Source organism: Poecilia reticulata, chromosome 22 (genome assembly GCF_904066995.2).
Source record: "Poecilia reticulata chromosome 22, P_reticulata-male-v2, whole genome shotgun sequence".
In the NCBI taxonomy this organism is placed as follows: domain Eukaryota; kingdom Metazoa; phylum Chordata; class Actinopteri; order Cyprinodontiformes; family Poeciliidae; genus Poecilia; species Poecilia reticulata.
Window position 1 is genome coordinate 10,036,483 of NC_088851.1, and position 25,968 is coordinate 10,062,450.

At 40.9% G+C, this 25,968-nt stretch overlaps 2 protein-coding genes across 13 annotated transcripts; one reads left to right on the plus strand and one right to left on the minus strand.

Moving 5' to 3' along the window:
* On the minus strand, nucleotides 1-8,258 carry hltf (helicase-like transcription factor). Of its 8 annotated transcripts, none has more exons than XM_017302655.2 (25): nucleotides 8,142-8,257; nucleotides 7,681-7,883; nucleotides 6,979-7,145; nucleotides 6,772-6,902; nucleotides 6,608-6,690; nucleotides 6,431-6,502; nucleotides 5,425-5,616; nucleotides 5,277-5,351; nucleotides 5,135-5,195; nucleotides 5,013-5,064; nucleotides 4,818-4,879; nucleotides 4,651-4,698; nucleotides 4,426-4,539; nucleotides 4,224-4,315; nucleotides 3,819-3,962; nucleotides 3,534-3,666; nucleotides 3,276-3,411; nucleotides 2,545-2,724; nucleotides 2,274-2,389; nucleotides 2,001-2,182; nucleotides 1,761-1,880; nucleotides 1,253-1,365; nucleotides 1,000-1,180; nucleotides 587-667; nucleotides 1-463 (listed from the first exon to the last, which is right to left on the minus strand). In XM_017302655.2, the coding sequence occupies exons 2-25, from the start codon at nucleotides 7,876-7,878 to the stop codon at nucleotides 320-322; spliced, it is 2,877 nt and encodes a 958-aa protein (XP_017158144.1). In that variant the 5' UTR covers nucleotides 7,879-7,883; nucleotides 8,142-8,257; the 3' UTR covers nucleotides 1-319. The 8 variants fall into 8 exon arrangements, with proteins under 8 accessions (XP_017158144.1, XP_081459183.1, XP_081459182.1 ...); XM_081603057.1 differs by having other exon boundaries at nucleotides 4,426-4,548; XM_081603056.1 differs by having other exon boundaries at nucleotides 5,135-5,351.
* Nucleotides 8,259-8,806: 548 nt separating this feature from the next.
* Nucleotides 8,807-24,637, plus strand: LOC103458433 (serine/threonine-protein kinase PAK 2-like). 5 transcript variants are annotated; one of them, XM_008399242.3, is made up of 16 exons: nucleotides 8,807-8,918; nucleotides 9,010-9,083; nucleotides 15,368-15,556; nucleotides 15,661-15,767; nucleotides 18,269-18,416; nucleotides 18,512-18,528; nucleotides 18,616-18,726; nucleotides 18,858-18,960; nucleotides 19,160-19,223; nucleotides 20,236-20,284; nucleotides 20,475-20,587; nucleotides 20,667-20,784; nucleotides 21,614-21,713; nucleotides 21,832-22,028; nucleotides 22,590-22,727; nucleotides 23,277-24,637. In XM_008399242.3, the coding sequence occupies exons 3-16, from the start codon at nucleotides 15,385-15,387 to the stop codon at nucleotides 23,361-23,363; spliced, it is 1,524 nt and encodes a 507-aa protein (XP_008397464.1). In that variant the 5' UTR covers nucleotides 8,807-8,918; nucleotides 9,010-9,083; nucleotides 15,368-15,384; the 3' UTR covers nucleotides 23,364-24,637. The 5 variants fall into 5 exon arrangements, with proteins under 5 accessions (XP_008397464.1, XP_017157846.1, XP_017157845.1 ...); XM_017302357.2 differs by lacking the exon at nucleotides 9,010-9,083 and having other exon boundaries at nucleotides 8,815-8,918; XM_017302356.2 differs by lacking the exon at nucleotides 8,807-8,918 and having other exon boundaries at nucleotides 8,926-9,083.
* Nucleotides 24,638-25,968: the final 1,331 nt, after the last annotated feature.

Sequence of the window (25,968 nt, forward strand, 5' to 3'; positions counted from 1 at the left end):
TACTTTGTTTTTTTCATTTTTATTTTCAGAAAGCTATGCGGCAAGAAATTGGAATGTTGTATTGCAAAGCTGGATTACATCCAATCATCGCGACAACCGTTGAATTTTGTTAAATCAACTCGAGCATAAAACTCATACCACAGAAATGCATTTGATCTCTTTTAGCAAAACAAGGTATTAGCTTAGGCTCTTCTGTTTTTACGGCAGTTTTATGCAAATCACACATCCAGATCAAATGCTCTTTACCTGGACGCGTTAAATGTAAACAAGTAACGGCAGAAGAAACGAGTGTCGGCGCCCTGTGCTGGCTGCCGGGCGTCTACACCTCCAACAGAGCTCTGATGTCATCGATCCGAGACGTTTTCCTGTCGGTACCGGCTGAGCCGAACGCCTTCTCCACCAAGTCCTGCTTCTTCTTCTGGATCTTCACCATGTTCTCCTCCACCGAGTCCTTCACAATGAACTGCAGGAGCAGACGTGCTAATTAGCTAAATAAAACCATTCGCGCGCAGCGAGAATTAAACAAAGGGGTGAAAAGCACAGTGACGCTGCTGCGCAAACATCCATTCGTTGATGGAGTTCTGACCTTGGTGACGACGACGTTTCTCTCCTGGCCTAAACGGTGGCAGCGATCAATGCACTGCTCTTCGGTAGCCGGGTTCCAGGCCTGAAACGGACAAAGGCGGCAGATTAAAAGAAAAACAATCCTGTTATGGTTGGATTTCTCTGTTTGGATCTGCATGATTCCCTTTTAGTTTACTTAACTTGGTAAATCTCCAGCCATGCTGATAGAAATCACCCTCACTTCATTTATTTATTAGATAAAAAAAAGTCACACTGCAGTCTTATGACCAGTAGTCCTGTCTTACAGCCTTTTGTAACTATCTTTCTTTCTTTCTTTCTTTGTTTCTTTTCTCAGAAAGATTTACTGAAATCAAAATGCACGAGGCGTTTCTAGGTCTGAATCCATGTGTCTGCTGCAGGAAGGTGTGCTCTTACGGGATCCATGAGGAAAACACGAGACGCCGCGGTCAGGTTCAGCCCCACCCCTCCAGCTTTCAGCGACAGAAGCATGATTCTGGGGCTGTCCGTCGCAGAGCTCTGAAACTCCTGGATGATCCGAGTTCTCTTCTTCTGGCTCATCGTGCCGTCCAGACGCACGAAGCTGAAACCGTGCTCTCTGGCGAAGGGGAAAGAGCGAATGAAAAGCCTGCTGCGGTGGTAAACCGAGTGACGGGTGCTCTGCGCTTACCTGAGCGGGGTCTGAAGGACGGTGAGGAAGCGCGTGAACTGAGAGACGACCAGACACTTGAGGCCGACGTCCTCGGACCGCAGCCGGAGCAGGTTTCCCATCAGCGCCTGAACCTGCAGACACAAAAGAGGAAACGCATCGACTTTTCAGAAACTGTCGATATTTGCTTATCTGATGTATCTAAAATGGCGTTTAAAAAAAAAATTCACTCGTCTACATTTACCCAGGAGAGACAATTACAGTATTGCTTTTATAGGTTTATTTTAATCTATCTGATGTTTTCTTACTTATTTCTTATAAATATTTTCAGAGGTGGGTAGAGCAGCCAAAAGTTTTACTCGAGTAAGAGTAGCACTACTTCATCGTATTTTTAACCAAGTAAAAGTAAAAAGCAGCTGTCTAAGAAACTACTCAAGTTAGAGTAAAAATGTATGGACATAATTATGGCCGTGTGGGAATACTGCAGAGAACCAGAATCTCTCCTTCAGCTTCGATGTATTGCTCTTACCTTTGAGCTCGTCCTCCACCTGTCAGACTCCACGCTTTTCTCATCTTCCATCTCCTCTGGAGGAAACTCCACCAGCTCACTGGTCTTGATTTCGCTTCGACAGAGAGGACACCGGGCCTTCTGTCGCAAAATCCCACCAAGCAAGATAAAAAGAAAAAAATGCGAGTTAACATTTGGCATCTAGTGGCGGGTTTACCAGAAGAAATCTTCTCCTCCCCCCCAACGCTTGACGGCGAGTACCTGCTCGCTGTTGATGACTTGTGCGATGCACGGCCGGCAGTAAACGTGGGCGCAGTGAGTGATGACGGGCATTCGGATGGAGTCCAGACACACGGAGCACTCCTCGTCCGAGCCACTGGCCAACACCAGACGCATTTTCTCCATCAGCCGCTGCCGCAGCTCCGCTGGAGTGTCTGCGGAGGCTGAGTGGTGGGGAAAAAAACCCAACAAAATCCTAAATCAGAGTGTTTCCAGAAACCTTTTGACCTCTGAGTGACATCACGGAGAGCCCACCTAAATCTGCAGCGATTTTCCCGATCAGATCAGGGTGGCAGCAGTATTGCCTCAGCCGCATCAAGATGACGAGAACGTCGGCGTAATTCTTCAACACGGACCCTTCGGCTACATATCTGCAAAGTGCAAACACGCATACCAACACATAGCAGGCGATGTAGACTGAACGCTAAAAATCAACTTTAGTACCCAGTTAAATATCATATGAAAAGCTACTCTTTGCTAATTTTCCAGCTGTTTTGAAATCGCATCTCCACGTCCGAGTCATCACCTGCCGATGGTGCGTCTCCCCTCGTTGCGGGCCAGCTCATACTCTTCCCTCTCCTGCGCGCTGAGCTCCACCTGCTCCACGTAAACCGTCTTCGTGGGCAGCGACACCAGGCGGCGCCCGTTTACCTCGCTGTTCTTGGTCCGCCTCAGGGTGATGCACTTCACCAGGGTCTGGAGGTTCCTACGAAGACATAATCAACACCTTCATATGCCTGAGTCGAGACGGCACAATGAGACATCCCTGGTAAAGCTTTAGAGCTAGGATAATTTTAGGGGAAATAAATGGTAGTCAAGGTTCCTACACATTTTAGAATCACCAAATTTTAGAGGTAGTCAATTTGTGACCGCGAGATTTAAATAGAAAACCTGCAGAATATTCAGAAGGATGGACAGATGAAAGGAAAAACAGGCCAACTGATTGGTGGACATAAATATCACTTATATTTGTATCTTAAAAAAAAATAATTGCAAAATTCTGGTATTTATCATGCAGGTAGTGAGATACAAAAAAAGCCTGATAATACAAATGTTTTTCCATACCATATGGAAAACTTAAACCAAATCTCCTTTCGAAGACACAAAGCAACGCTGCGTAACAAGAATCAGCAAACTGCTGCATCACAACCAAAAAAGGACATAAAAACATTTCCACTGAATCCATCTGATTAAACTGCTCCCTCTAGTGTATTTTTGGCAGAAGTACGTCGGTGCGCTTTGACGTGGGCCACTCACTGCAGGCCGGCTCGGTCTCCTTGTATGACCGGCCTCTGGATCACCCGGTTCCACCACTCTCTCACATCGAAGGGCTTCATCCGCAGGAAGGCAAGCAGCATCCACAAGTCCTTCACGCTGTTCTGGATGGGAGTGCCTGGAAAGAAAAAACAAAAAATAAAAACCAACAAACATGTTCTGTTACAAAAACCTTTAATCGTAGCAAAATTATTGAGCATTTCTTTCTTATTTCCAGACTGCATCCAGGTGTCACCGTACCTGAAAGAATCCAGCGTCTCTGAGCTTTCAGTTCGAGCACGGCCTTGCTCATCTGTGCGTTTGGGTTTCTGATGACGTGCCCTTCGTCCAGAACCACCCTGAGCCAGTTGATCCCATGTAAAGGACTCGTATTCTGAAAGGAAACAAGTAATATTTGCTATCGACCAATCAAAACCTACACTTGAACCTTACTTCTGAGACTTAAAACACTTTAATAATAGTTTTCTTCCTTTCTTCGTGCATTTTATGGTTTTTGACGGTTCGCATCGACCCGTCACAACTCACCCCAAAGTCGGACGAGAGGACGTTGTAGGTGGTGATCACCACGTCCTGAGAGGACAGAAAGGTCTTGCTCCTGTTGCGCTCAGAACCGTAGTACAGGTAGACGTTGGGCTTCACATCGGACCGGAGGTGCTGCTCGAACTGGTCCTGCACAGAGAAATAAAACACGGAGATGATTGAACTGGATTTTTCTTTAAGGGTGTCAGCGCAAAAAGGGGTTGAATACAAATGCACAGCACAGTTTTCAGATTATGATTCTTTTACTTCAACCTGATCACTATGTACTAATCTGCAAGGGTCTGTTGCGTGAAATGTCATTAAAATGCACTGCAGCTTGTTAATGACGCGTAAAAAAAATCTAAAAAAAAGAAAAAAGAAAAAGAAAAGTACAAAGTTGTGTTTACTTACCAGCCAGTTGCTGAGCACAGAGAGAGGACAGACGATGAGAGTGGCCTTCGCTGATAAGCCATCTGTGCTTTCAGAGGTAGACACCTCCACCCCTGCGTGTACAAAATGGCCGACATCGATAACAATTTTCACGTTTTCTTTCGACTGAATCCAAGCACGGAGTTGAGAGGAGGAAGAAACAACCACCACGGGTTGAACTCACTCTGTTTAAGTTTGCTTTTCTCTGCTGCCTTCTTCTTCTTCTTTGGCGTGGTTTCCGACGTCGCGCAACTCAAGGCAGCAGCAAAGCCCAGGTCTTCAAGTAACGCCGGACCCTCTGTGCAAACGGTAATAATGTTTTAGATAGAAGGAATGCCACATTCATCGACTTGTAGATTTCCTCATCAACCGCCCTCGTCGCTTCAAGCAAATTTAAGGGAGTCTGAACCTTTGCTGGGTTTGCGTTTAGTGGGTTTGTGCTTCTCTTTGCTGGTGCCTGCATGAAGGACGGGCAAGAAAGAAAAAAATAAACCCATTAAAAGGAAGGAAAACAAATAGAAAAGTTGAATACAGATAGTTAGACGGAAAATGAGCAGATTGTAAATTGGTTCTTACTTTTCTGAGGCTCATCTTCCTCCAGCACCACGTCTGCTGCGTCGATCAAATCCTCCTTTGGACTGAACCACATTTTTAAAAACCGAGTCTGAGTTAGCAGAAGCTGAGAAATTACGCGCTGGTGAGTTCGAACGAAAAAGCTGAAACTACAAAGTGAAACGGAAATGAACAAAACAAATGGAAAAGCATGCTTACGTGGCGGAGCAGTGGGAACTTTCTCCTGCTGAATTAACTGCACTGCTGCTCCCTGAAATAAAAACATTCTATTTTTTATTTATCTCTAGGTGTAAAAGAGATGACCAGTCGCCTTCCAGTACCTTGCAGTTTAAAGCCTTCCAGAGTCTTATTCTTAGCTTTGGTAGGTGAAAATGGCCCGTCCTGCATACACAAAGGCAAACCTGCTATAATCATTGACTCTACCTGAATAAAGTGAGGTGGCGATACAACGTGGCAGCTTACACATCTCTCCACAGGCAAGGGCTTCCCTTTGTGGAAGTTGGTAAGGATCAGAGCGATGGTTGTCAGAGTTTTACCCTGAAACAGAACAAAATAATCACCTAGAACGATAAATAAATCATGCACATGTGCATTAGGCCTCGTCGCTCACCAGCCCCATGTCATCAGCCAGTATTCCCCCCCGAACTCTCTCTGGTATCTCTTTGGCGGAGAAACACGTGAGGCTGTTGTAGTACAGGTCGCCTCGCTTCTCCCAGAACGGCGGCAGCACGTCTTTATTTTCCCGAGCGCACATCCAGGACAGCGCTTGCTTCTGGTGAGGCAGCAGCGGCGTGGCCACAGACTGCAGACACATACAGCCAGCCATGTGTCCACAGACGAACTCACAGTACCTCTTCTCTCTCTCTCTTATTTTTTTTTTTCCAACTACTCCTGTGCAGCAGTGTTGCACTCAGCCCCATTTACTCGAATCCCCTTCAGATCAAAAGTTGCCATACCTGATAAATCACATCCCCCTGTGCGAAGTCAGAACAAGTTAACTGCATCCGTTACAGTTTTCTGAACAGTCACTGATCTTTAAAAAGCCCGACCTGCCAAACCCGATTTGGGCCGTTTCAGGTTGTTTTTTAATATCCGACACCGTCACTTGTTATAAGGACACGATTAACCTCCAATACGACGATCGTATGTTATTGAAAAGCACTAAACAATACCGGAGAATCAATGCAAAATTGTTTTAGTTGCACATATTACAAACAAACTAAACTTGCAGAACAGGTTAATCTGCATTTAAGCCTCTTAAAAATAAACAGCACAGCTGTCTTTTAAGGTTACAAAACTACAGGTCAACAAAAGAACTTAAAATATCAATAAAGTGTCCTGAGATTTAGGTTTCACATGCAAGTATCAGCCAGTTACCAAAAACTAAAGAAATCTGGGCCGGTCGATCGGTGCAAGATACCTTTGCAACATTTTGTAGATGTTAAAGTGATGTAAATCATGCAGAGAGGAAAAAAATTTAAAACTTCTAAAAAAAAAATAAAAAAAAAAAAATCAAGGAATACAACATTCATAAAGTTAAGCAGATTTTGCTGAATACGACAATAATCCTCCATGTTATGCAATAGTGCAGGGCAGCTTTAAACAACACAACTCACCTCAGCTGCTTCTTTCTCCCCATCTTTGCTCTCCATCAAATCCTCAAATAAGTTATCGAAGGCATTCTTTAACTGGAAGACAAAAAGAAATACGAAATGCTACTAAAGGGCAAGATCAGATCTTTCCTGATCTTGCCCTTTAAGCTTCTGTCAAGCGTATAACTCTAATTTCATCACCTCCTCTGCAGTCAGTGGGATGGTCACGCCTTTCTTGAAGGAAAACGAGGAACCCGAGCTGCCAAAAGATCTCCCCTTTACGCCTGAAATTGTAAGCGGTCGGGTCAACGACGCTCACCAGAAGTCAGCGTACAGAAGACGAGATCCGAGAGGAGAGCGCGTACCTCCGTCCGCGTCCAGTCTGAACCCTCGAATCGCCATGTGCTTCACCACGGCATCCCTGTTCTCCTCGCTCCCCAAGAACGACAGTGTGACCGGCATGGAGAAGGTGTTGTTGGTCCCTGAGTAAACCACCCTGACAACGACATGCACATTCAGCTTAAACTGACTGACCATCTTTGACTAAAGTCATTCTGCCAATCACAACTCACCCCTCTACTTTAGCCAAGCTGTTGTCCATAACATGCGCCATGGCTGCAGCCAGCTCCTTCCTGATGTGTCCCACCTGTCTGCCCAACACGTTAGTGACCATCACCGCGTTCTTGTCGTACGGATTGTGAGGCTCCCGTACTAAGCCCACCATCTCCCCTCGGTTCACCTGTCCACAGAGCAAAGCGTTAATTCATTTGTTTAAGAAAATCATTTACTTTCTCTTCACTAGAGAAAGAAAAAATCTGGAGATTTGATCCAGATTGTTTTTTAACGCAAAGGTTCATCATATTTTTAATGGGAAATATGTATGGTGAGGTAAACAGCCTGTTCTTTAACTTTCTTCTTCTTCCTTTCTTATCCAACTGCATATTCCTGAGAACATATGAAAAGGTTATTTCAAATCAAATTTTGATTTAACAAACAACTTCTTGGAAATTTTGACAACACTCCAACTAAATAATGTGGTCTAGTACCTATTGAGATGCCCCTGTAAAAACAGACACAGGAAGCAGTCATACTTAGAAAACTCCTTCAATCTGCAGAGTTCCACAAGGGTCAGGTATGGGCCCAATATTATTTTAATTTTACATTCTTCCACTAGAATTATTCTGCCCTTTTCTTAAATCTCTTATCACATCTATGCAAAAGATATCATTTAATCATTACAACAGAGGTGTAATGATTAAAGAACCGATGCTCACCACACCAGTGTAATATCTGAGCCCGACCACGGTGCCCCTCAGCTGGCCAAACAACACGCTGCCATCTGCATCCGGCTCCTGGGAGGCAGCAGCCCTGATGGCCTGGGACAGAGTCTCTGCAGCGGACTCAGAGCCGTCTGAGAAGAGGTCCACATCGGTGAATCTGTCTCTTCCAAACTTCCACCAGCTGGAAAACATGCCTGCTGCACATAAAAGAGAACAAAACGCATTAAAAATGTGTCTGAATGAGGACAGAGCGGATAAAGTCACAACTTTCACTCAGCCTAGTAATTCAGTCAGCCACTCTGTCCCAACAATGTCTCTTCAACAACTTCGTCACATCTCAGCTAGCTTCTACGCTGAGTAACATTAGCAAGACAATATTAAACGAACAACACTTCATTTAAGCGCTGCATTAATGTTGCAGTTTTAACAGCAATTTCAGCGAGTTTTATTCATACTTTCAGTTCCCTCGCCGAGTTTTCAAAAATCAGGAGATCAGCGCTGTTGATGTTTGAGTTGTAATTCACTTGCAGTATAAACTGGATGTTATAAAGAAGTACTTCCGGTGTAGACTTTCAAAATAAACACTCTGTAGTCGAGTTGATTTTTCAGCTGATCCAAACTGCGGCTGGCGGAGATAGATTTCTATTTGCTTCGACATTGGATTTATCACATGTTTTGTTATCGATCAGGCAGAGACTTTGAATATTTCAGAAGGAAGTCCAAGTCTATGGCAGCATTGATTACAGTAAATAAATAGTACGTTGTTTAATATAGACAGCATGTGTGAGTAGAAATAAATTTGATTTTTGTATTGTCTTAACAAATCAGTAGACGTATTTACATAAAAATTAACAATTTAGTTTAAGAAAATAAAAAAATACACTTTATATTTAAAGCACTTCTACATTGCTGTCAAACTAAACATTTAAAACATATTTATATTTTGATGATGTGATATTTATGCTAAATTGAGGGAAGTCATGTTATCGTCAGAATCCTTTTAATTGTGAAAATATTTTCCACATATTTTTTCTTCCCGTGGTTGTTCCCGCGAACAAAATTTTGAGTGCTACGGAAGCCGCGAGGTAATGAGTTGCCAGTGTGCGCCTGCGCCGTTTCGCTTCCTCTCAGCCCGGTTCCTCCCCAGACTGAGCAACAGAAAAGGGGGAAAAAACTCAGCTGGGAGCTCCCGGCGAAACACACACAACTCGGGAGCAGTGTGTCAGAAGACGGTATTACTTTTTGTTTTTGCTTTGCTCATGTTGGAATATTTTATTTCAGCATTTTAGCTTCATAATTGAACTTTATTTAAACTAAAACTAGGGTGGGACTGGACGGAGATACGAGTGTTTAGCCTCATTGAATTGAATGCCTACTTCTCAGGCCGACTGGTGCGGGTATGTAAAATCTATCCCCTTCTTGTCATTTGTTGTTTCTGCAACACTGCAGAGAGAGTATTTTTGTTTTCTAATATGAAGGTATTTATTCCATACATATAAAACAAAACGAAACAAAGCTTAGTAGAGCATCCAGGGCTGTCAATGTGAGTCTGACGTCAGTAATTGCACACAACCCAGCCTCGTTTTAATTAAAACAACCCAAAAAGTTTCTCTTCATTTTACAATGCGAAGATAATTTTCTTAAGACAAATTTGTGTTATGTGACTTTCCAAGTGTAGTACCATGTAACGTGTAAATATGTTATACAGTGTAATGTTACCATTGGGGAGTACCACGTTACTCTTTCTACAGTGACAGTGCTGCTCTTGGACTGTACTAGAGGCAAAAGAAGAGTAACAATGCTACACTTGGACAATCTAATAATTGAACAATGTAATCACTCAATAAGATCAGAAATATCAAACCTGAAGTAAATAGAATTGAAGTTTACTATTATTTTAAGAATAACAGGCATACGTTGTTCATCTCTCTATTGAAATAATAGTAAACTATTCATGTGTGATTTCATGTCATTCATACTTCTGATCTTAACAAAAAGAAACTGGAGCTAGGTGGGACCTGCTGCCAACATAGTAATGCATCATGCCTAAATCTGTATCTGTGATTTTTCCTTTTAGACTTTTAGCCCTAACCAGTGATCTGCTCAACAAACCAAAATAGCGTACACACCTTGACTGTGTGTCCCGAAGTCACGTTTCTACCTGCTTCACACTCCCTGATTGTCAGATTTATGATTTTTCAGCCCTCAAAATATTGACAGAGGGATGAGGCAGCTGTTTGAATAACAGGATAAGGTATGCAGCTGCACTCTGAGTTTATGCTTCACTTGTAACCAGAGCAGTGCGGTGAAAAGCATTGACAAAGTTCACGTGAACCCTACACCGCACCGTATGCTTTATTATCTGGCCATGAGGATGAGGTGGTTTTGTGCTCGTTAATTAGCGAGGGTGGAAGTGAGCAGTGTGTCAGCTCCAGGACTCCTTTCAGGAAGTCCTCCTCTGAATATCCTTTTATAGAAGTCGAACACAAAAGGCTTGTTGTCCACTTCCTGTAAACAGCTTGGCGGCTGTGTTTGCAGCTCTCTGGTTGGTCGGCCCGGATCCTGTGACTCTCTGGGGCTCGGGGGAGTTCCAGGATGAGGAAGTGGGCTTCCCTTGACGGCTGCCAGGCACGGGGAATAGAAAGTACTCTAGATGCACAGAGAGGGTGGAAAATAGGGAACAGAAATTATGAAAGGGCAGAGGGATGTAACTGATTGTGAGGCACACGCACGAAAAGAGCTTCTGTAAACTGAGAACAGACGGGGAATGGAGCCAGAGGTTTTACTGGCTGTCGAGAATTGAGAGTAAAGATGAAACAATCAAAAGCCTTGGATGTGCAAATGCCAGAGTTTAAAAAAAAATGTTAACATGAATGGAGCTGAAATTTTGACTCGATTTGCAAAAAGCACACCAACCATGTTTGCTTTTTGTATGAATGTCTTTTATCAACTTCTATTTTAAACACTAAGTTGATAACATCACCAAGTTAGTTCTCCAAATGTTATTTTTTATAAAATTGTAAATACTATGACTTCTGGTTTGTTTGAAGTCTTACAATAGTTATATTACAAGATGTGACACTGTCACGTGTGTCCCATTTTTTAATGTCCGACCGTTCATTCGTCCGTCTGTCATCTTCCACTGACTCAGTCGGTTCTGGTACACTGACTGCATCACCGTAAACGCAGTACCAATTGACCTCCCTACCTCCTGCTCCATTTTTCCCATCTTTAACATTTATTAATGTGTATTTACTCAACATGCAGAGTCAAAGATTTTAGATATTTTATATTTAAATACCCCAAAACATTAGCTATCGCAAACCCTTGAATCAAACTCTCGCCCACGCTCTTGTTAGAAGATAGATGTGAATAGTTTTTGAAATGTTAAATGTATTTCTTACACGGCTGATCATTACATCTATTGTTTCTAGTTTTCCACTACTAGGCTAGCAGACATAATACCAGAAATAATTTCATCAAATTTCCCACAATCTCTCAGTTTTTCTCAAAGATCAGGAAGTCTCTCAGATCAGCCTCTTGTTTTTTTAAAAAGGTCACACTTGATAGTTGAATTGGTGACATATGCTTTTAAAACAGACAAGCAAAGTCTGATTAACACTTGCAAAATGATCAAATATTGCAAGGAAACTAACCAATGAGATTACAGGATGAAACCAAAGCAAAAACAAGGAAAGATTGTAAAACAAAAAAGGCTCCAGAAATGTATTGAAAATAGACAGTAGATATAAACAATAAGCATGAAAATCAATTGCAAGGATGAAAGCGAAATACAAAGAGAATAATCATAAAGATAAGCTAATATTATGAACAAAGCAGTTTGATAGCAAGAGTTGAAATGCTGCAACCAGTTTAGAGGAAATAGAGAAAAGTGTGAGCACTTTGTAAGAGTATCATGGGCTGAAAGTAGAAATATGTCTCCTTTGTTGATAAAAGCAAATCATATTAAGAAAAAGAACGTTAAACCTAAATTTTCTGACATGATGCAGGTATTAAAACAGTCGTAGAACCTCACGCTGCTTGAGTCTGCACCTGTCCGTCCTTATAAAAGTCTCGTTACTTAACTCTCCGACCCTACCTGGAAGCTATATAAAAATCTTCAGCTGCTCATTATGGAGCCTCACTTGACTTGAGGAATGTGTGTTTCGAGCTGTTTCTGTGATGGACAGACATGCATGAGGCTACAGTGTGTGGTGTGTGTGTGTTTTGGTAAGGCAAAGTGTGAACACACCCTCCTCCAAAAAAATCGCCGCAGCCCTGCAGCTATGGAATTCCGACTCAGGAATAACATGTCCCAACCTGGCCGCCTGCACCCAACAATCAGCGCCCCACGCACTCGTACGGCCACTGGAGGCTCACGTTAGGTCTTTCAACTGGGTATAATTTTATCTTGCCTGGACAAGAAGGTGCTTGCCCCCGTGTAAGTAAGCCGAGGAATGAAGCAGCCTGCAAAGACCTGCCCTGATTGGGGTGAAAAAGAGAGGAAGAGTGGAAGCGAGAGAGCAAAGTAAGTATACGAGTGTTGAAGAAAGAAGTGCGCACATTCAACTGGGACACAACGCTTCATTCATTGTTTGCTATATCCTCTGTAGGACACAGAGGAGGCTGCAAACAGGTGAGTGCTTGACGGCTTAGACCATAAACGGAGCAAACTGAGTGAGTCGTTTTGTGCAAGAGGTCTGTGGTGGGTTTAGATGATCTACAATGGAAAAGGTATTTATAGGCAGCTGATTTAGTCTTGCTGCTCAGGATAAAGACCAGGACACGAGTTCAGCCAACTGGTTCTGAAATGTCTCAGAGAACAAATCAATGTATTCCTGAACAGAAATTATTTCTGAAGTTTTTTTTCAGCTTGTGAATTATTTCCCCAAGTTGTTCCACGTGCAACTGATCGATTGTGCATGCTGTTTATCGTTGTAAAGAATTGAGTCTAGATTCAGACAGAGTGGTAGAGTTTGGTTTCGTATAAAACATCTGAAGTGGGTGAGGTGTGCAAAGAACCTGCAGAAGGAGGTTTTGTGTGTGGAGTAGAGGTCATACCCACCCGAGCAACGTTTGTCACTTTTGTTCCTTTGCGAGCTCTGTCATTGGCGGTCAGACGCATGAAGTAAGGAAACCTTTGTTTGCTTCCTGTTTCCTGTCTGTGATGTCACCCGGAGTGCAGCTTGTAGCTCACACTTGATCGAACCGCTTGCTCTGCAAGACTGGATGAGGTGCTTTTGAGGTTGTTTTTTTTTTTTTTTTAAGCGTGTGCGTCTGAGTGGATGAGGTTGCCTGCAATCTCAGTTTTTACCATATTAGGGTAGCAGAGGGAAGTCAATCATGGCTCCCAAAGGACTTTTACACTCATACTGTGTGCATTAGTTTTATCAGTACTGGCAAATGTAAAATTGCTTGGAAAATCTGTATGAAAATTTTAATTAGATTTAACTCTGTCAGCTAAAGTGCATTGTGGTGTTTCAACCGAATCACCACTCAGTCATCTGAACAAAAGCAAAAGATATATGAACTAAACATTGACCAAAAGTTTCTTGTATTGATGAAATTATTATTCATCACCAATGGTGAACGTTTTAGTTTGCAGATGGGATAAAAAAAACTCCTCCCCAAATTTGCCTTTCAGTTTTTAGAAAGATACTTGGAAAAAAATCTGCACTGCAGAAGCTTTTAAGGGGCCATATTAGGTAAAAATCCTTTTGTTTTTTTTTTGAAGGTTTACATCATGTTATAATGTTATTTCCTCATCAAAACATACCTGGAGTGTTGCTTTGCTTCCTTCGTGCATGTGGTCTTGGTTGCCATGGGAGATTAAATGCGCCTGGGTTCACCAAGCGCCCTCTTCGAGACACTGCTCCTCTTCGGAGCTGCAATTTCCAAGTTTCCGAGCTTTCGCCTCACAGAGCAGCCCTACCCTGCGACTCCCCCACTCAGCTCCTTCAGACTAGCCAGCAACAATTGGCAAACACCTGGTGGAAGTGCACATCTGCTGAGCACATCATACGAGCTACTTTTCAATGAAACGCTGGTAAAAACGTTGTTAAAGGGTTAATAGAGGAGCAACGTTGATGACTTCCTGAAGGCGAAGGCCAATTTCAAGGCGTTAAATCGCTTCTTTTAAATCATATTTGATTTCACATTAACTGAAGGCCACATAGTTACTTGATTGCGCTATAAAATTGTTCTATGTGGCTGGAAAACGCATAATACTGTCCCTTTAATATTTTTGCAGGCCTGTTCCCCAGTACGCAGCCACACATTTTCTGTTCCCACTTAAGCCTTGCAGAGTCTACCTGTCTGCAGCCGTCAATTAGTGGTGTGTGAAGTAAGCTCTCAACAGGTTGCTATGTAAGGACTCTGGAAACACAGAGACACACAACTTTGTTCAAACTCACTCAGACGCAGTTAAGATTGGCTAATTGACGTACATGTATTTTGGAAACCAGAGTGCCTGAAAACCAATCCACCCACATAGAGAACATCTTAAAGCAGAAACTACTGAGCCAGTCTTCAGGAAAATCAAACGGGAATGAAAAAAGCCCCGGCCCCTTCCTCACCTGACTAAAGCGATACCGATAGCTTGTGGGTTTCTATTAAACATGACACTTTGGAGGAAGGTGTGAGTGCAGCTTTTTTAGCAGCAGCAGCCGGTTGGTTGCGGTTGCTGTCCATAAATGAAAGCTGTGAATGACCAGATCAAGAAACTTCAACACATAATAGATAGAAAGTTCAAGAACATTAGTGGATTTTTTGAAAAATGTTCTAATCTTAGTGCTGCAATCACCCTCCCACTCCTGTTGCTGCACAGTCAGATGACTGAATAAAGGGTTCGCCACTTTTCAAAGACAAATTGACCTGTTTGAAAATGTTTCTAAAGGATAGTTATAGTGTGATGACTAAAGGACTGCTGCTTGTCTGGAGTGATATAAAAACTAAATGTCACAACTACAGCTGACTTTTCGCTGGTGCTTATATTATATTTTCGAAAAAGTAAATCAATGCTATTGATTTGTTAATCTAACTGTATTGATTAATATATGTCAGCATTTGGATTAATTGTTTTCTTTTTTTCAAATAAGAGTAATAAAACCATGCTGTACATTTAGCTTTAAACTGAATAAAGCTGTGGTCATTTTACTAAATGTTATATTGTGAGAACCTCATATTGGGGGCTTGTAGCTACAGAGGTAAACTTTTATTTTACATGAGCGTTCACACCACTTCACTGTCTGACACTCTTCTGCACACACTCCCCTCTCTCTCGCTCGCTCGCTTTCTCGCTCGCTCTCTCTCTCTTGCCTTCTTTCCTTCCTCATTCATTTGCGACTTCGAACGAGACTCGGCACGCTACTTTATTCACTCAGCGTTGCTTCCTGCTCACACTCTGCTCCCTTCATACCAGCTTTCACCTCCATTTACAGCATGGACGGACTGGATAAATCTCTGTGAGTTCTCGCCTTTGATTTCTGTCTGTTTTTACTGGTTTGCAGCTGTCTTTCTGTAGCAGTGGGGGCTGGTGTGCAACAGTTGGCTTTAGCATTGTGAAACATGACCGAAAAACAGGAAGCTGTGAGCTCTGGGGTTTTTTTTCTCTCTTTTTTTGACGCTCAGTGAGCCTTTTGCATGGATCCTACATTTGTTGCTTCTCTTTCTGACGCTGCAGGTTGTACGTAGGTGTAGATGTGTGACAGCGGAGTGTGTGAGGACAAGCCCCCCGCTCCCCCTGTCAGGATGAGTAGCCAAGGAGGAGGAGCCAAGGACCCCCAGTCGGCCAATCACAACTCTCGGCCGCTGCCTTCTGCCCCAGAAGAGAAGAAGGCCAGGAACAAAATCATCTCCATGTTTGATAAAGGTCAGATTATCGCAGCATATCTCCATGCATTAAAGACTTTATGTAACAGTTAGTTAAAAGGTGGAAGAGGGGGTGAAGAATGACCTCTGACCTCATCCCTGCAGGATCTAAGAAGAAGGATAAGGACAAAGACAGGCCTGAAATCTCTTCCCCGTCAGACTTTGAACACACCATCCATGTTGGTTTTGATTCTGTCACTGGTGAATTCACTGTAAGTGTTTTATGGCTCATTACAATAACATGCAAATGTATTCACACCCCTTGGACTGTTTCTCAGTTTACTTTATTACAACCACAAACTTCAACATATTTTTATTAGGAACCTATAGAAACTTTGTCTTTGAAAGGAAGGAAAAAAGACAGTTTTGTGTGACAAAGTTAAAGCGAGGGAAGCTTAATATCGACACAATTTAACAGCACTCTTTTTCTGGGGATGAACAAAAGATTCACCCCATTCTTGTTCATGGGAAAACTCTGGATTTTTCACACAAAAATGACATTTTCCCCTCAATGTGAATGCAGAGTGTCTTTGTTTACACACCTTCAGGCGATAGGAAGTTCATCAAGTAGCACATTTACGGGACATTTTTGAAGTGTTTGTGGAGAGCCATATTGGTGAAGTGGGTTCCTGTTGCTGCCTTTGGCATTACCTTATATTTAGAATAATATATAAACTTAAAGCTCAAGCGCAGCAGTCAAAACTAACAGATTAAACTGAAAGGAGGCCGAGGAAAGATGCGTAGCGAATCTGTCAAAACTTTTCAAAAAATAAAAATCTAAAAAGTGTGGCTTGCTTTTTGATTAACATCTCCTTACTCTGGTATCCTTTCACCAAATCCACTTCTACCAACACCTTCAGCAGACGTCTGGTTAGCACAACCTATTTGTTTGTAAGTTAATGGGGGAAGTTGGTATGGCAAAAATATCATCAAAATTTTAGTACAGTCTCTCCTTGTAAAAGCGCAACTATTACAGTGAAATCTTAACCCAGAATTTAGGTAAAAATACATTTTGAAGTTTAGAATAAGCACACGTGAACCATCCATTGTCCTGAGCTAGCAGCTACAGGATCTTTACTATTTGCAGAGCATAAATGATCATTGATATGAAAGGATACAATTATTTTAAGAAGTAATCCTTTGATCAAAACCATCCACTTAAGTGTGTAACTAAGTCCTCTCCGACCTGCGTTACCATGGTGATTCTGCAGTGTTGTTATGACTTTGTCTATAATTTATTTGTGGATGCAGGAAATAAAAGCTGTAAAATAGGAACCGTTTGGTTTCTTGTTCTGTGATATATTTTGGATTTCATTGTGACATTATTGGCATTAAGTCTGATTTAAATGCTCATGTTCTCCTTTAGTATCAACTCAGTTGTGGTTCTGGTTCTGTCTCATGCTTAACCTCACTCTTCTGTCTCACTTTGATTATAAAGCTTAATGTTTATTTTTCATAGTATAGTTCCTTTATTTATGTGACTTATGAACTTCTTAATTTATGTGATGAATAATTAGTTTTATTTAGCTCCTCTTCTTCTTATTTTTTTCCCAACAAGATGGTCACACAAAAGCAAGTTAAAGTTAGATTACTTTCGTTTTCAGTGATTTAACCGTTTCCACACCCCCAGTCAACATCTAATCTCTTAAAATCAGCCTTGTGTGTTACAGATATTGTCATTAATTTCCGTGTAAATGTGAACTGCAGCTGCAATTTCGCTTTTGAAATTTTTGAAAATTTGTGGCCAGTCAGTTTTACAGTCAGTTTTTGTAAAAAAAAAAAAAAAAAGATATTTGTATAATTATGTAAAAACTACTACTATTACTGCATTTAAAAAAAAAGAAACATTATGCTCTCCTTTTTTAAAACATTAAGCAAAATGTTCAGAACATTGCTGTGGTATGTTGTGACACAGAGGCCCAATTTCTCTCAGCCACATTTTAAAATGGGAAAGACTGGAGAACATGCCGTTTAACTATGGCAGACATGTGTTTGTTTCATAAATCACAAAGTGGTTTAACTCATCTAAATTTATCCATCTGCAGCTGGATCAGGCAAAACCTTGAGAAAAAAGACAACAAAATTTAAAACAAAAACTACTAAAATTATATATTTTAAACAGAAAAGCAACTATTATTACTGCTACTGTAGCATAATTCAACATATTGATTGTTGTAGTGAACATAAGATTATATACAGCTTTTTTCTTTGAGATGATATTTGTTGTAAATCGATGCTACATAAATAAACTGAACTGAATATTTATGTTATTTTGATTTTGATCAAAAATGAGAAACAGAGGCTCGTCATACTTTAATCTTGGTTTCACTGTGGTGCTCTTAAGTTTTTATCTTAAAAGGTTGTTTTTTTTTTTTTAACATTTGAGCAACTTTAAAGGTTTAAAGTGTATCTCTAAGGGGAGATGGAGTCAAGATTGCAGAGAACTTGATCTCTTCTTGATAACGTCTCAGGGGAAGTCCCTTGAATTTCCTGCTAGAATTGAGACCGGCCTTATTTAGATCTAAACTTTATGATTTAGTCTTAAACTTTAAAAACTTAAAGTTAAATCGGCCTCATAACCCATCACGTTATGTAACTGATCACTTGTGATTCGGAGTCGTGGGCTGTTTTATCGCTGTGTTACGATGTGTTTTTATCTTTAAAGAGGAGGCACAGATCAGTAAACGCTTTGCCTCCATGTTTGCGTGTGCAGGGAATGCCGGAGCAGTGGGCCCGGCTCCTTCAGAACTCCAACATCAGTCCGTCGGAGCAGAAACAGAACCCACAGGCGGTCCTCGACGTTCTCAAGTTCTACGACTCCACCAGCGGAAAACAGAAGTACATGGATGTTCCTACTTCAGGTCAGTTTCCCATCTTTACAGCAAACAACTTGCAGACTAGTTTTGTAGCTGTGCTTTAAACTTTTCTTCCCCCCTCCCCCTTTTCCCTCCTTCAGGTAAAGATTCTCAGTTGGTAAGTAGCATTTTTCATTAATTTAACAAAGTAATTCATTTTCCCTGAGCTTCATTTTGTTTTGTTTGTATTTTGTTACTGTTGCAGCCGGGCAAGAAAGATATGACTACTTCTCCGTTAGCCAGAGACGGCGACGACGACGAGGACGACGATACACCGCCTCCAGTCGTGGCGCCACGGCCAGCGCACACAAAATCCGTGAGCATGATTTGGTTATAGATGATCCTACTTTTATGATTATTAACCTGAAATAACTAGAACTTGGTCCCACAATTCACAGTTCCTTTAAAACGACGTAAATCTACTTTTTCCTGCTTGTTTTTTTAAAGATGTACACAAGGCCGGCCCAAGAAACGGAAAGTCCCAAGGCAGCTGACCAACAGAAAGCGAAGGGAGGCAAGATGACTGATGAAGAAATAATGGAAAAGCTAAGTAAGTTTAACACACACACACACACACACACACACACACACACACACACACACACACACACACACACACACACACACACACACACACACACACACACACACACACACACACACACACTTAAAATTCAGACATATTAAAAAAAAACACCTGCATCTGTTTCTGCCTACTTACTACCTTTTTTGTCTTTGTGACATTTTAGGAAGTATCGTCAGTGTCGGAGACCCTAAAAAGAAATATACTCGCTACGAAAAGATCGGCCAGGGGTGAGTCAGGATTTAAGCTGAAAACACACAAAGAAAATGTCAAAACTTTGAAAGAAGATGTCTATCAAAGAGGAAGTCATACACAGTTTCAGACGGAGAGTTACATAAACTCATCTAACGCATAAATATCATGTTATTTTTGGCTTTTTAGCAATGAATTTGAGCTGCTCTTATTCCAGGATATAAAGACTAGAATTCAATTTATTTAGCATGTTCAGGAGGAACACAAGAACAAATACTCAAGCCTGTTATGAACTTGAGATCGCTAAAACAGTAGAGCCACTTTAATGCAGACGGAGAAGGTCGTTTGTAATCCCCCTACTCAAAATTCACAGCTGCTCACACCAACAATTTGTAGTCAGACGTGACAAAAATTGGACTATTTGGTCACAATAAGAAGAAGTTAGTAGTTTTTCCTTGAATCAACAGCTGGATGGTTTGAAACGTCAACAGAAGTGACAGTTGCAGCAGAATGATAATTAAAAATGCACATCAACACCTGCTGGGAATGGAAAACGCAGGCTAACATTATCTGAGGATTTATGGACAAAACTCAGGACTGTGACAGTAAGTCCTAGAGGTATGTTTGAGCAGTTTAACTTTGTTCAAACATACCTCTAGAGTCACACTAGAAGATGTTGATGGCTACAGAAAATGTGTAGCTTTCCTGCATCCTTATCATCTCAGTTTTACTGAGAGTGTATGTACTTATTTGAGCATGAAATATATTTTCTATTTTACTGAATGAAAGATAGCCCACAATAAATTCAAACCTGTGCACCTATACTTTAATTAATTAATTAATTAATTAATTAATTAATTAATTAATTAATTAAGGTTGGATAGTCTGTCCTCATTGAAAATACAGCTCAAATGATTCATCAAAAGGTCAAAATTGACAGCATTGATATCTATGATGAGTAGATTTAAACCTCTGACTGGATCTGTACGCCAAATGAGACAAAACCAACTGGAGACTTTTGACTTACACTTTGATTTCTTTTTCTTTCAGGGCCTCTGGTACAGTTTACACAGCCATAGATGTTGCTACAGGACAAGAGGTTAGCTTGTCCAATCTTATCTCGGCCCAAACAAAAACTTTCTTGATTTTCTCCTCTGCTTCTGATTCTTTATTTGACTTTTTCAAGGAGCAACTCTGTAAAAAGAAACGTTGGGATCAGCAATTGTCTGATTTGAAACCAGACGCCGAACGCTAATCTACTAACGTTTACTAAACGCTGTGATTTGCAGGTGGCCATCAAGCAGATCAACCTGCAGAAGCAGCCAAAGAAAGAGCTTATCATCAATGAAATCCTGGTCATGAAAGAGCTGAAGAACCCCAACATTGTCAACTTCGTAGACAGGTAACACTTGCTATGAAGTGTGAGTGAACACGGAGCGCTCGGTTTGCAGCACCAAGCTTTGCTTTGACTTTCTGTGCAGTTTCCTGGTCGGGGACGAGCTTTACGTGGTGATGGAGTATCTGGCCGGCGGCTCTCTAACGGACGTTGTGACGGAGACGTGCATGGACGAGGCTCAGATCGCTGCCGTCTGCAGAGAGGTAACGCTCGACGCGCACCGATAAGAGAACCTGCATGAAACTTGTCAAAACAGGGGTAATTTAGATGGCAGAAAACAGGCTCACATGCTTATCTGGGAAGTTTTACTCCTGCACTGCATTTTTCAGATTGTTTTGAGAGACGCTGCTCTGCAAAAGTACTCATAACCACTTTTTTTTTCATGTTACAACCACAAACCTCAATGTGACCTATTGTGATTTTTTTCTTTTTGTGATTTATGGTTTAAAATTTTTTTTAATTTTTTTTATATATATATATACAAACCTAAAAAGTGCGGTGTGCATTTGAATTGAACCCCTCTTACTCCAGTTGACGTATCATTAGCCACAAGACAGATAAGGGAGAAAACAAGCATGTGGAAGAAGGTGCTCTGGACTGATGAGAAAATCAATTTCTTTGCCCTGCCTGCAAAATGCCAGGGATAGCTTACACTAAAACTGCCTGAAGGCAAAAGTTTAGATAGATTTATTCATGTTTGAGTGGACCAGTCAAAGTCCACAGTTAAGATTCTGTGGCAAGAATCTTAACTGTGGATATCATCCATTCCATATGAGTGAGTTTTGCCATTTTTCACTAGTAGATGTGCAGAATTGTTAAAAAAGTACCCAAAACTTCCAGTTCTCAATATGCACCACCTTGTGTTGGCCTATCTATTGCATAAAATCCTCCCAAAAAACACTGAACGTTCTAGTTGTAACATCACAAAATATGGGGAAATTCAAGTGGTGTTGATACTTTTGCAAGGCGCTGCGTTTGTAAGCGCTGTACGTTTGGCAACTCGCTTCATTTCCTCACTCTTTCTCTGCTCAGGTCCTTCAGGCTTTGGAGTTTCTTCACGCCAACCAGGTCATCCACAGAGACATCAAGAGCGACAACGTACTTCTCGGGATGGACGGATCAGTCAAACTCAGTAAGGAAGGATCTGTTCATCCGCAGTCGCAGACTGAAAAGCTCATTTATGTCGAGTACAATCAGACATCCCCGTCATAAATCCGTGGACCTCAACTCACTTTTTTGTGTTTCTGCAGCCGACTTCGGCTTTTGCGCTCAGATCACCCCGGAGCAGAGCAAGCGCAGCACCATGGTGGGAACGCCGTACTGGATGGCTCCAGAGGTGGTGACCAGGAAGGCTTACGGACCCAAAGTGGACATTTGGTCTCTGGGGATCATGGCCATAGAAATGGTGGAGGGGGAGCCTCCATATCTCAATGAGAATCCTCTCAGGGTGGGTGCAGACCACAAGGACAAATAATCAGTCGGTTCTTCAAGATTAAACTTTCTATTTACCTGTCAGTGTGTGTAAGCATTTAAAAAGCTCCACAGCATGTTCCTGCCACTACAATCAATTATGTGTAAATGCAGAGTCAAAATATTTGCATTCTTTACAAGATGCTGATACTCGAGGAGATATCTCTGAAATGAATGATTGGATATAATTCACAGTTAATGAACCCAAATCATCAATGCTTTTAGGATTTTTTCTTTAGTTTTTCTTCTTATCACAGAGACTTTTCCACATCTGCTAAATCTAAGAACTTTTCTCTTGCGCCCCCATGTGGCTGACAGTTGAGTGCGTGAGTTTAATGGCTCAACATAAAAAAAAAAGACGTAAAGCTTCCAGCATGGACTTAGTCATTTCTGTTAACATCTGGAGCATAAATGTCAATTATAAATAGAAAGTATTTTTAGAAGTTTTAGTTGGATAATCTGGTATAAATGTAAAAATGCACTGTTAAAAAAAATATAATGTTATATTTTCTAAGCGCTCCTTTGCTCTTTTCTCCAGGCGTTGTATCTAATCGCCACCAATGGGACTCCTGAGCTGCAGAACCCAGAGAAGTTGACTCCCATCTTCAGGTCCTTCCTGTCCAGCTCTCTGGAGATGGACGTGGAAAAACGAGGGTCCGGCAAAGAGTTGCTGCAGGTAAAACAAAAGTTCTTTATTTTAGTCGTCTTTAATGCTCGCGACAGTTTAATACTATGCATTTCAGGTATGTAGGAGAATCCGTTCTTATGGTTTTTAGCCTCTTTATAAAAAAATAAAGTGTGGTTTTCTCCAACCACAGGAACTCGATGAGGAGCAATAAATCTCATTTGCTTAATTCAAAGACATGACATGAGTCAGGATGTTTGTGGCAGACTGTTAACGTTGTTTATGTTTAACCAGTTCCTGAACTGAATGGCAAATAAAATAGTGTTTAGTGATTTCACATTGGCATATCAGGCTGTTAAAAGTGCGTTCTCCTGCAAATATTGCCTCCTAATTGTTTATTTGTGACATAAAATTGAATATGTACTGTAGATTAATTAGAAATTAGTCCAAGACGACATCTTTAACAAGATTTCAGTCTGAACTGATAAATATAAAAATGACTTTTAGCAGGAGAAACTCACCAAATCTTGAAAACTGAACAGTTTGAGTATATATTATCATTATTTCATATGAGTTAATCGCTTGCATCCATTTCTCTAGCATCCCTTCCTGAAGCAGGCGAAACCTCTGTCCAGTCTAACTCCTCTCATCCTGGCAGCCAAGGAGGCAATGAAGAGCAATCGCTAACCCTCCGCCTTGATTTCAGAGACTTTAAAACAAATACGGACCACCAACTGTCTCCCAGCGGTCCATGTGTGTGGTCATGAGAAGTCTACCGATGTTTTGTTTTTCCAGTCGTCATAAAATGCTGCTCCACTTTCCTCGTGTTTCTGGACTGATGATCTACTAATTTCCCATTTGTGCCTTGCTCCGAAGCCGCGCGAAGCCAAAGGAAGTTCCCTGTTAGTTGCCTTGTGTTTCTTGAAGCATGTCCAAAATACAACATCGGTTCGGCTTGAGAGACATATTAAGAATTTCATCGTACAAATGGAGCGCTACTAAAATCCACTTAATTATGCAGGACAAGTTTGATCCAAGACAGTGTTTATTGGGGAACATTCAGAATTCTGTTATTTGGTCCCTCCAGCTACTTTTGGTGGTGATCCGTGGTTACATGATGAGATCTGAATGAAATTTTAAACATCTGCTGTGCTGGGGCCCAGAATGGGACAGTGTTCTCTTTGTGCAGTGGAAAAAACCACGTCAGTGTCCTTCCTGTAACCCTAAATGTCAGTACAACTGAGTAATTCCATTACTTTATGCGGACACAATCTATGCAATCTCATCTGAATGCAGGTTATTTTTTAAAAACAGTTTTTTAATTATTATTATTCTGCAAAGCCTTAAAGCCAAATGTGTTTCTTAGTATGATTGTTCTTCTGCATGTTTATCTTCTTTGCTGTTCATCACCTGATATTTGTACAACACAATTATCATCTGTAGTATATTAAATGTTACACTGGAGGAGTTTTTTTATATATATATTGTCTGTATATTATGTAATGTCTTGTATTTTTAACAACTGATAATATATATTGTTCTAGCTAACAGCATGGGACAGTTTTAAATTGATATTCAGGAAATCTGTGTTCTGGTTCAGTTCAATTCAGAAGTACGCTACTGACCCCAAAGAGAAATTAAATGTTGTTGTAACTCGTATTAATTCAAGATTCTTTAAAGATTTATTGTAGATGGTGAGAAGGACTTCATGTAGCAGTCTGTATAACAGTGAATTTGGAGGAGCCTCTGACTGAAGACACTCTGTTTATCGACGTTATTCGCCTATACCGTACTTTAAATTTTCAATTTATCAGAGAACCAATTGGAAAATCAATAATCCAACTATGTTTCACATCTATGACCAAAAGGTAGAATTTTGTGATTCATGAATTAAGCAACGTTTGGCCATAAATAAAATCCCAAGAGTTGTTAAATTATTAATAAACTTGGAACTGAAGGGATTTGTGTCTCATTAATTAATTAATCTCAGAACTGGACCTTATGCAAAAAGACAGATGAAGTCATGATATGTTGAAATAGAGGCAGAGTGAGAATATGATTCAATTTAAAGAGTAATGTACGCGCTGTAAATAGCAGACACAGTAGATCTAGACAGGAATGTTTAGGGAGTAAATGTCTGGAATCTGATTTTCAGTCATTACAGATTTAAGAGGACATCTGCTACATAAAATGTAATCTGCATATAAATGCATTCCACCATATGCAGATGACACAAGCATTTATCTTCCAAAAGAGGTTGAGTTGTACCCGTATTGTCTCCTGTCAGTAAGACTGAAGCATGAACGGAGTCGAGCTTGTTAAGCTTGAATGAAGACACAGCAGACATGTTAATCTTTGGAACCAGTTATATTAGAATCATGTGTTACTGAAACTTGAAGAAAAAGAAAGGAAATAATGTTTTTCACTAACTTTCATACACATCAATAATGAATAAACCTACAATGTGAAGGTATTGTGTCTCTAGGATATTTTTGATTACTCTGTAAGGACTGAGGTCTGATCTTAATGCATCAGACCAACATATTTGTGGTTAAGGGTAGGAATAGGAAGGCATTTACTTGTAATTGCTAAGTGCAGGGTCAGAAACAAATGAACTGATTTACTAACAATGTCCTGATACTGTTAGGAAACCAAACATGAATGTGTTTTCTTAGTGATGTTGGAAGAATCTCACTCACCTTTATCAATTGAATTTTCACAATGGCCTCTACTGCTAATCTGACCAGCCCTTCATGATCAAAATGGTTCAAAAGGCAGCAGCTCACCTTTTAACAGAAACATGCAAGAGAGAGCTGGCTTTACATCACTAACTTCCTGATGCAATTTAGAGGAAAGCAGCATTTTTATTTTTAATTTAATTAAGTGTATTCCTTAGCAAAGCTTATGGTCCCTAAAGAGTGATTTTATATATAAATGCTTCTTATTTTAATCGTGCTCCCTTCATTTCAACACAAGAGGGCAGCATCTGTCTGCTGTCTGTTGCAGAAACTGATGCTTCTCATTCGGTTCCAGCTGTGCTGCTCTGCATTCATCCATGTAGTAATTTGAATATCTGCTGCACTTCCCTGAACATCAGGCTTTATTAAAGCACATTATTTTATCCTACTGCATACATCCACAATGAAGATGGCTCTGATTTTGCTGCCTATGCTGGCAATCCAGTTTCAAGGTGAGCAAGGAAATTGGGGGAAGATGCATTTAATGATGTTCTGCATTTAAGGTTTTCATTGAATAAAATTTTATTTAACATAATTGGCAGCAAATCCCTCTG

Coding starts and splice junctions, on each gene's coding strand:
- hltf (XM_081603052.1), bottom strand. CDS start 7,878: ATGTTTTCCAGCTGGTGGAAGTTTGGAAGAGACAGATTCACCGATGTG. Junction 2,725..3,275: donor GGAGACCGAGCCGGCCTGCA/GTGAGTGGCCCA, acceptor ATGTCTTCGTAG/GAACCTCCAGACCCTGGTGA. Junction 668..999: donor GTGTTTTCCTCATGGATCCC/GTAAGAGCACAC, acceptor TGTCCGTTTCAG/GCCTGGAACCCGGCTACCGA.
- LOC103458433 (XM_008399242.3), top strand. CDS start 15,385: ATGTGTGACAGCGGAGTGTGTGAGGACAAGCCCCCCGCTCCCCCTGTC. Junction 18,727..18,857: donor GGCCAGCGCACACAAAATCC/GTGAGCATGATT, acceptor GTTTTTTTAAAG/ATGTACACAAGGCCGGCCCA. Junction 20,785..21,613: donor TCGCTGCCGTCTGCAGAGAG/GTAACGCTCGAC, acceptor TTCTCTGCTCAG/GTCCTTCAGGCTTTGGAGTT.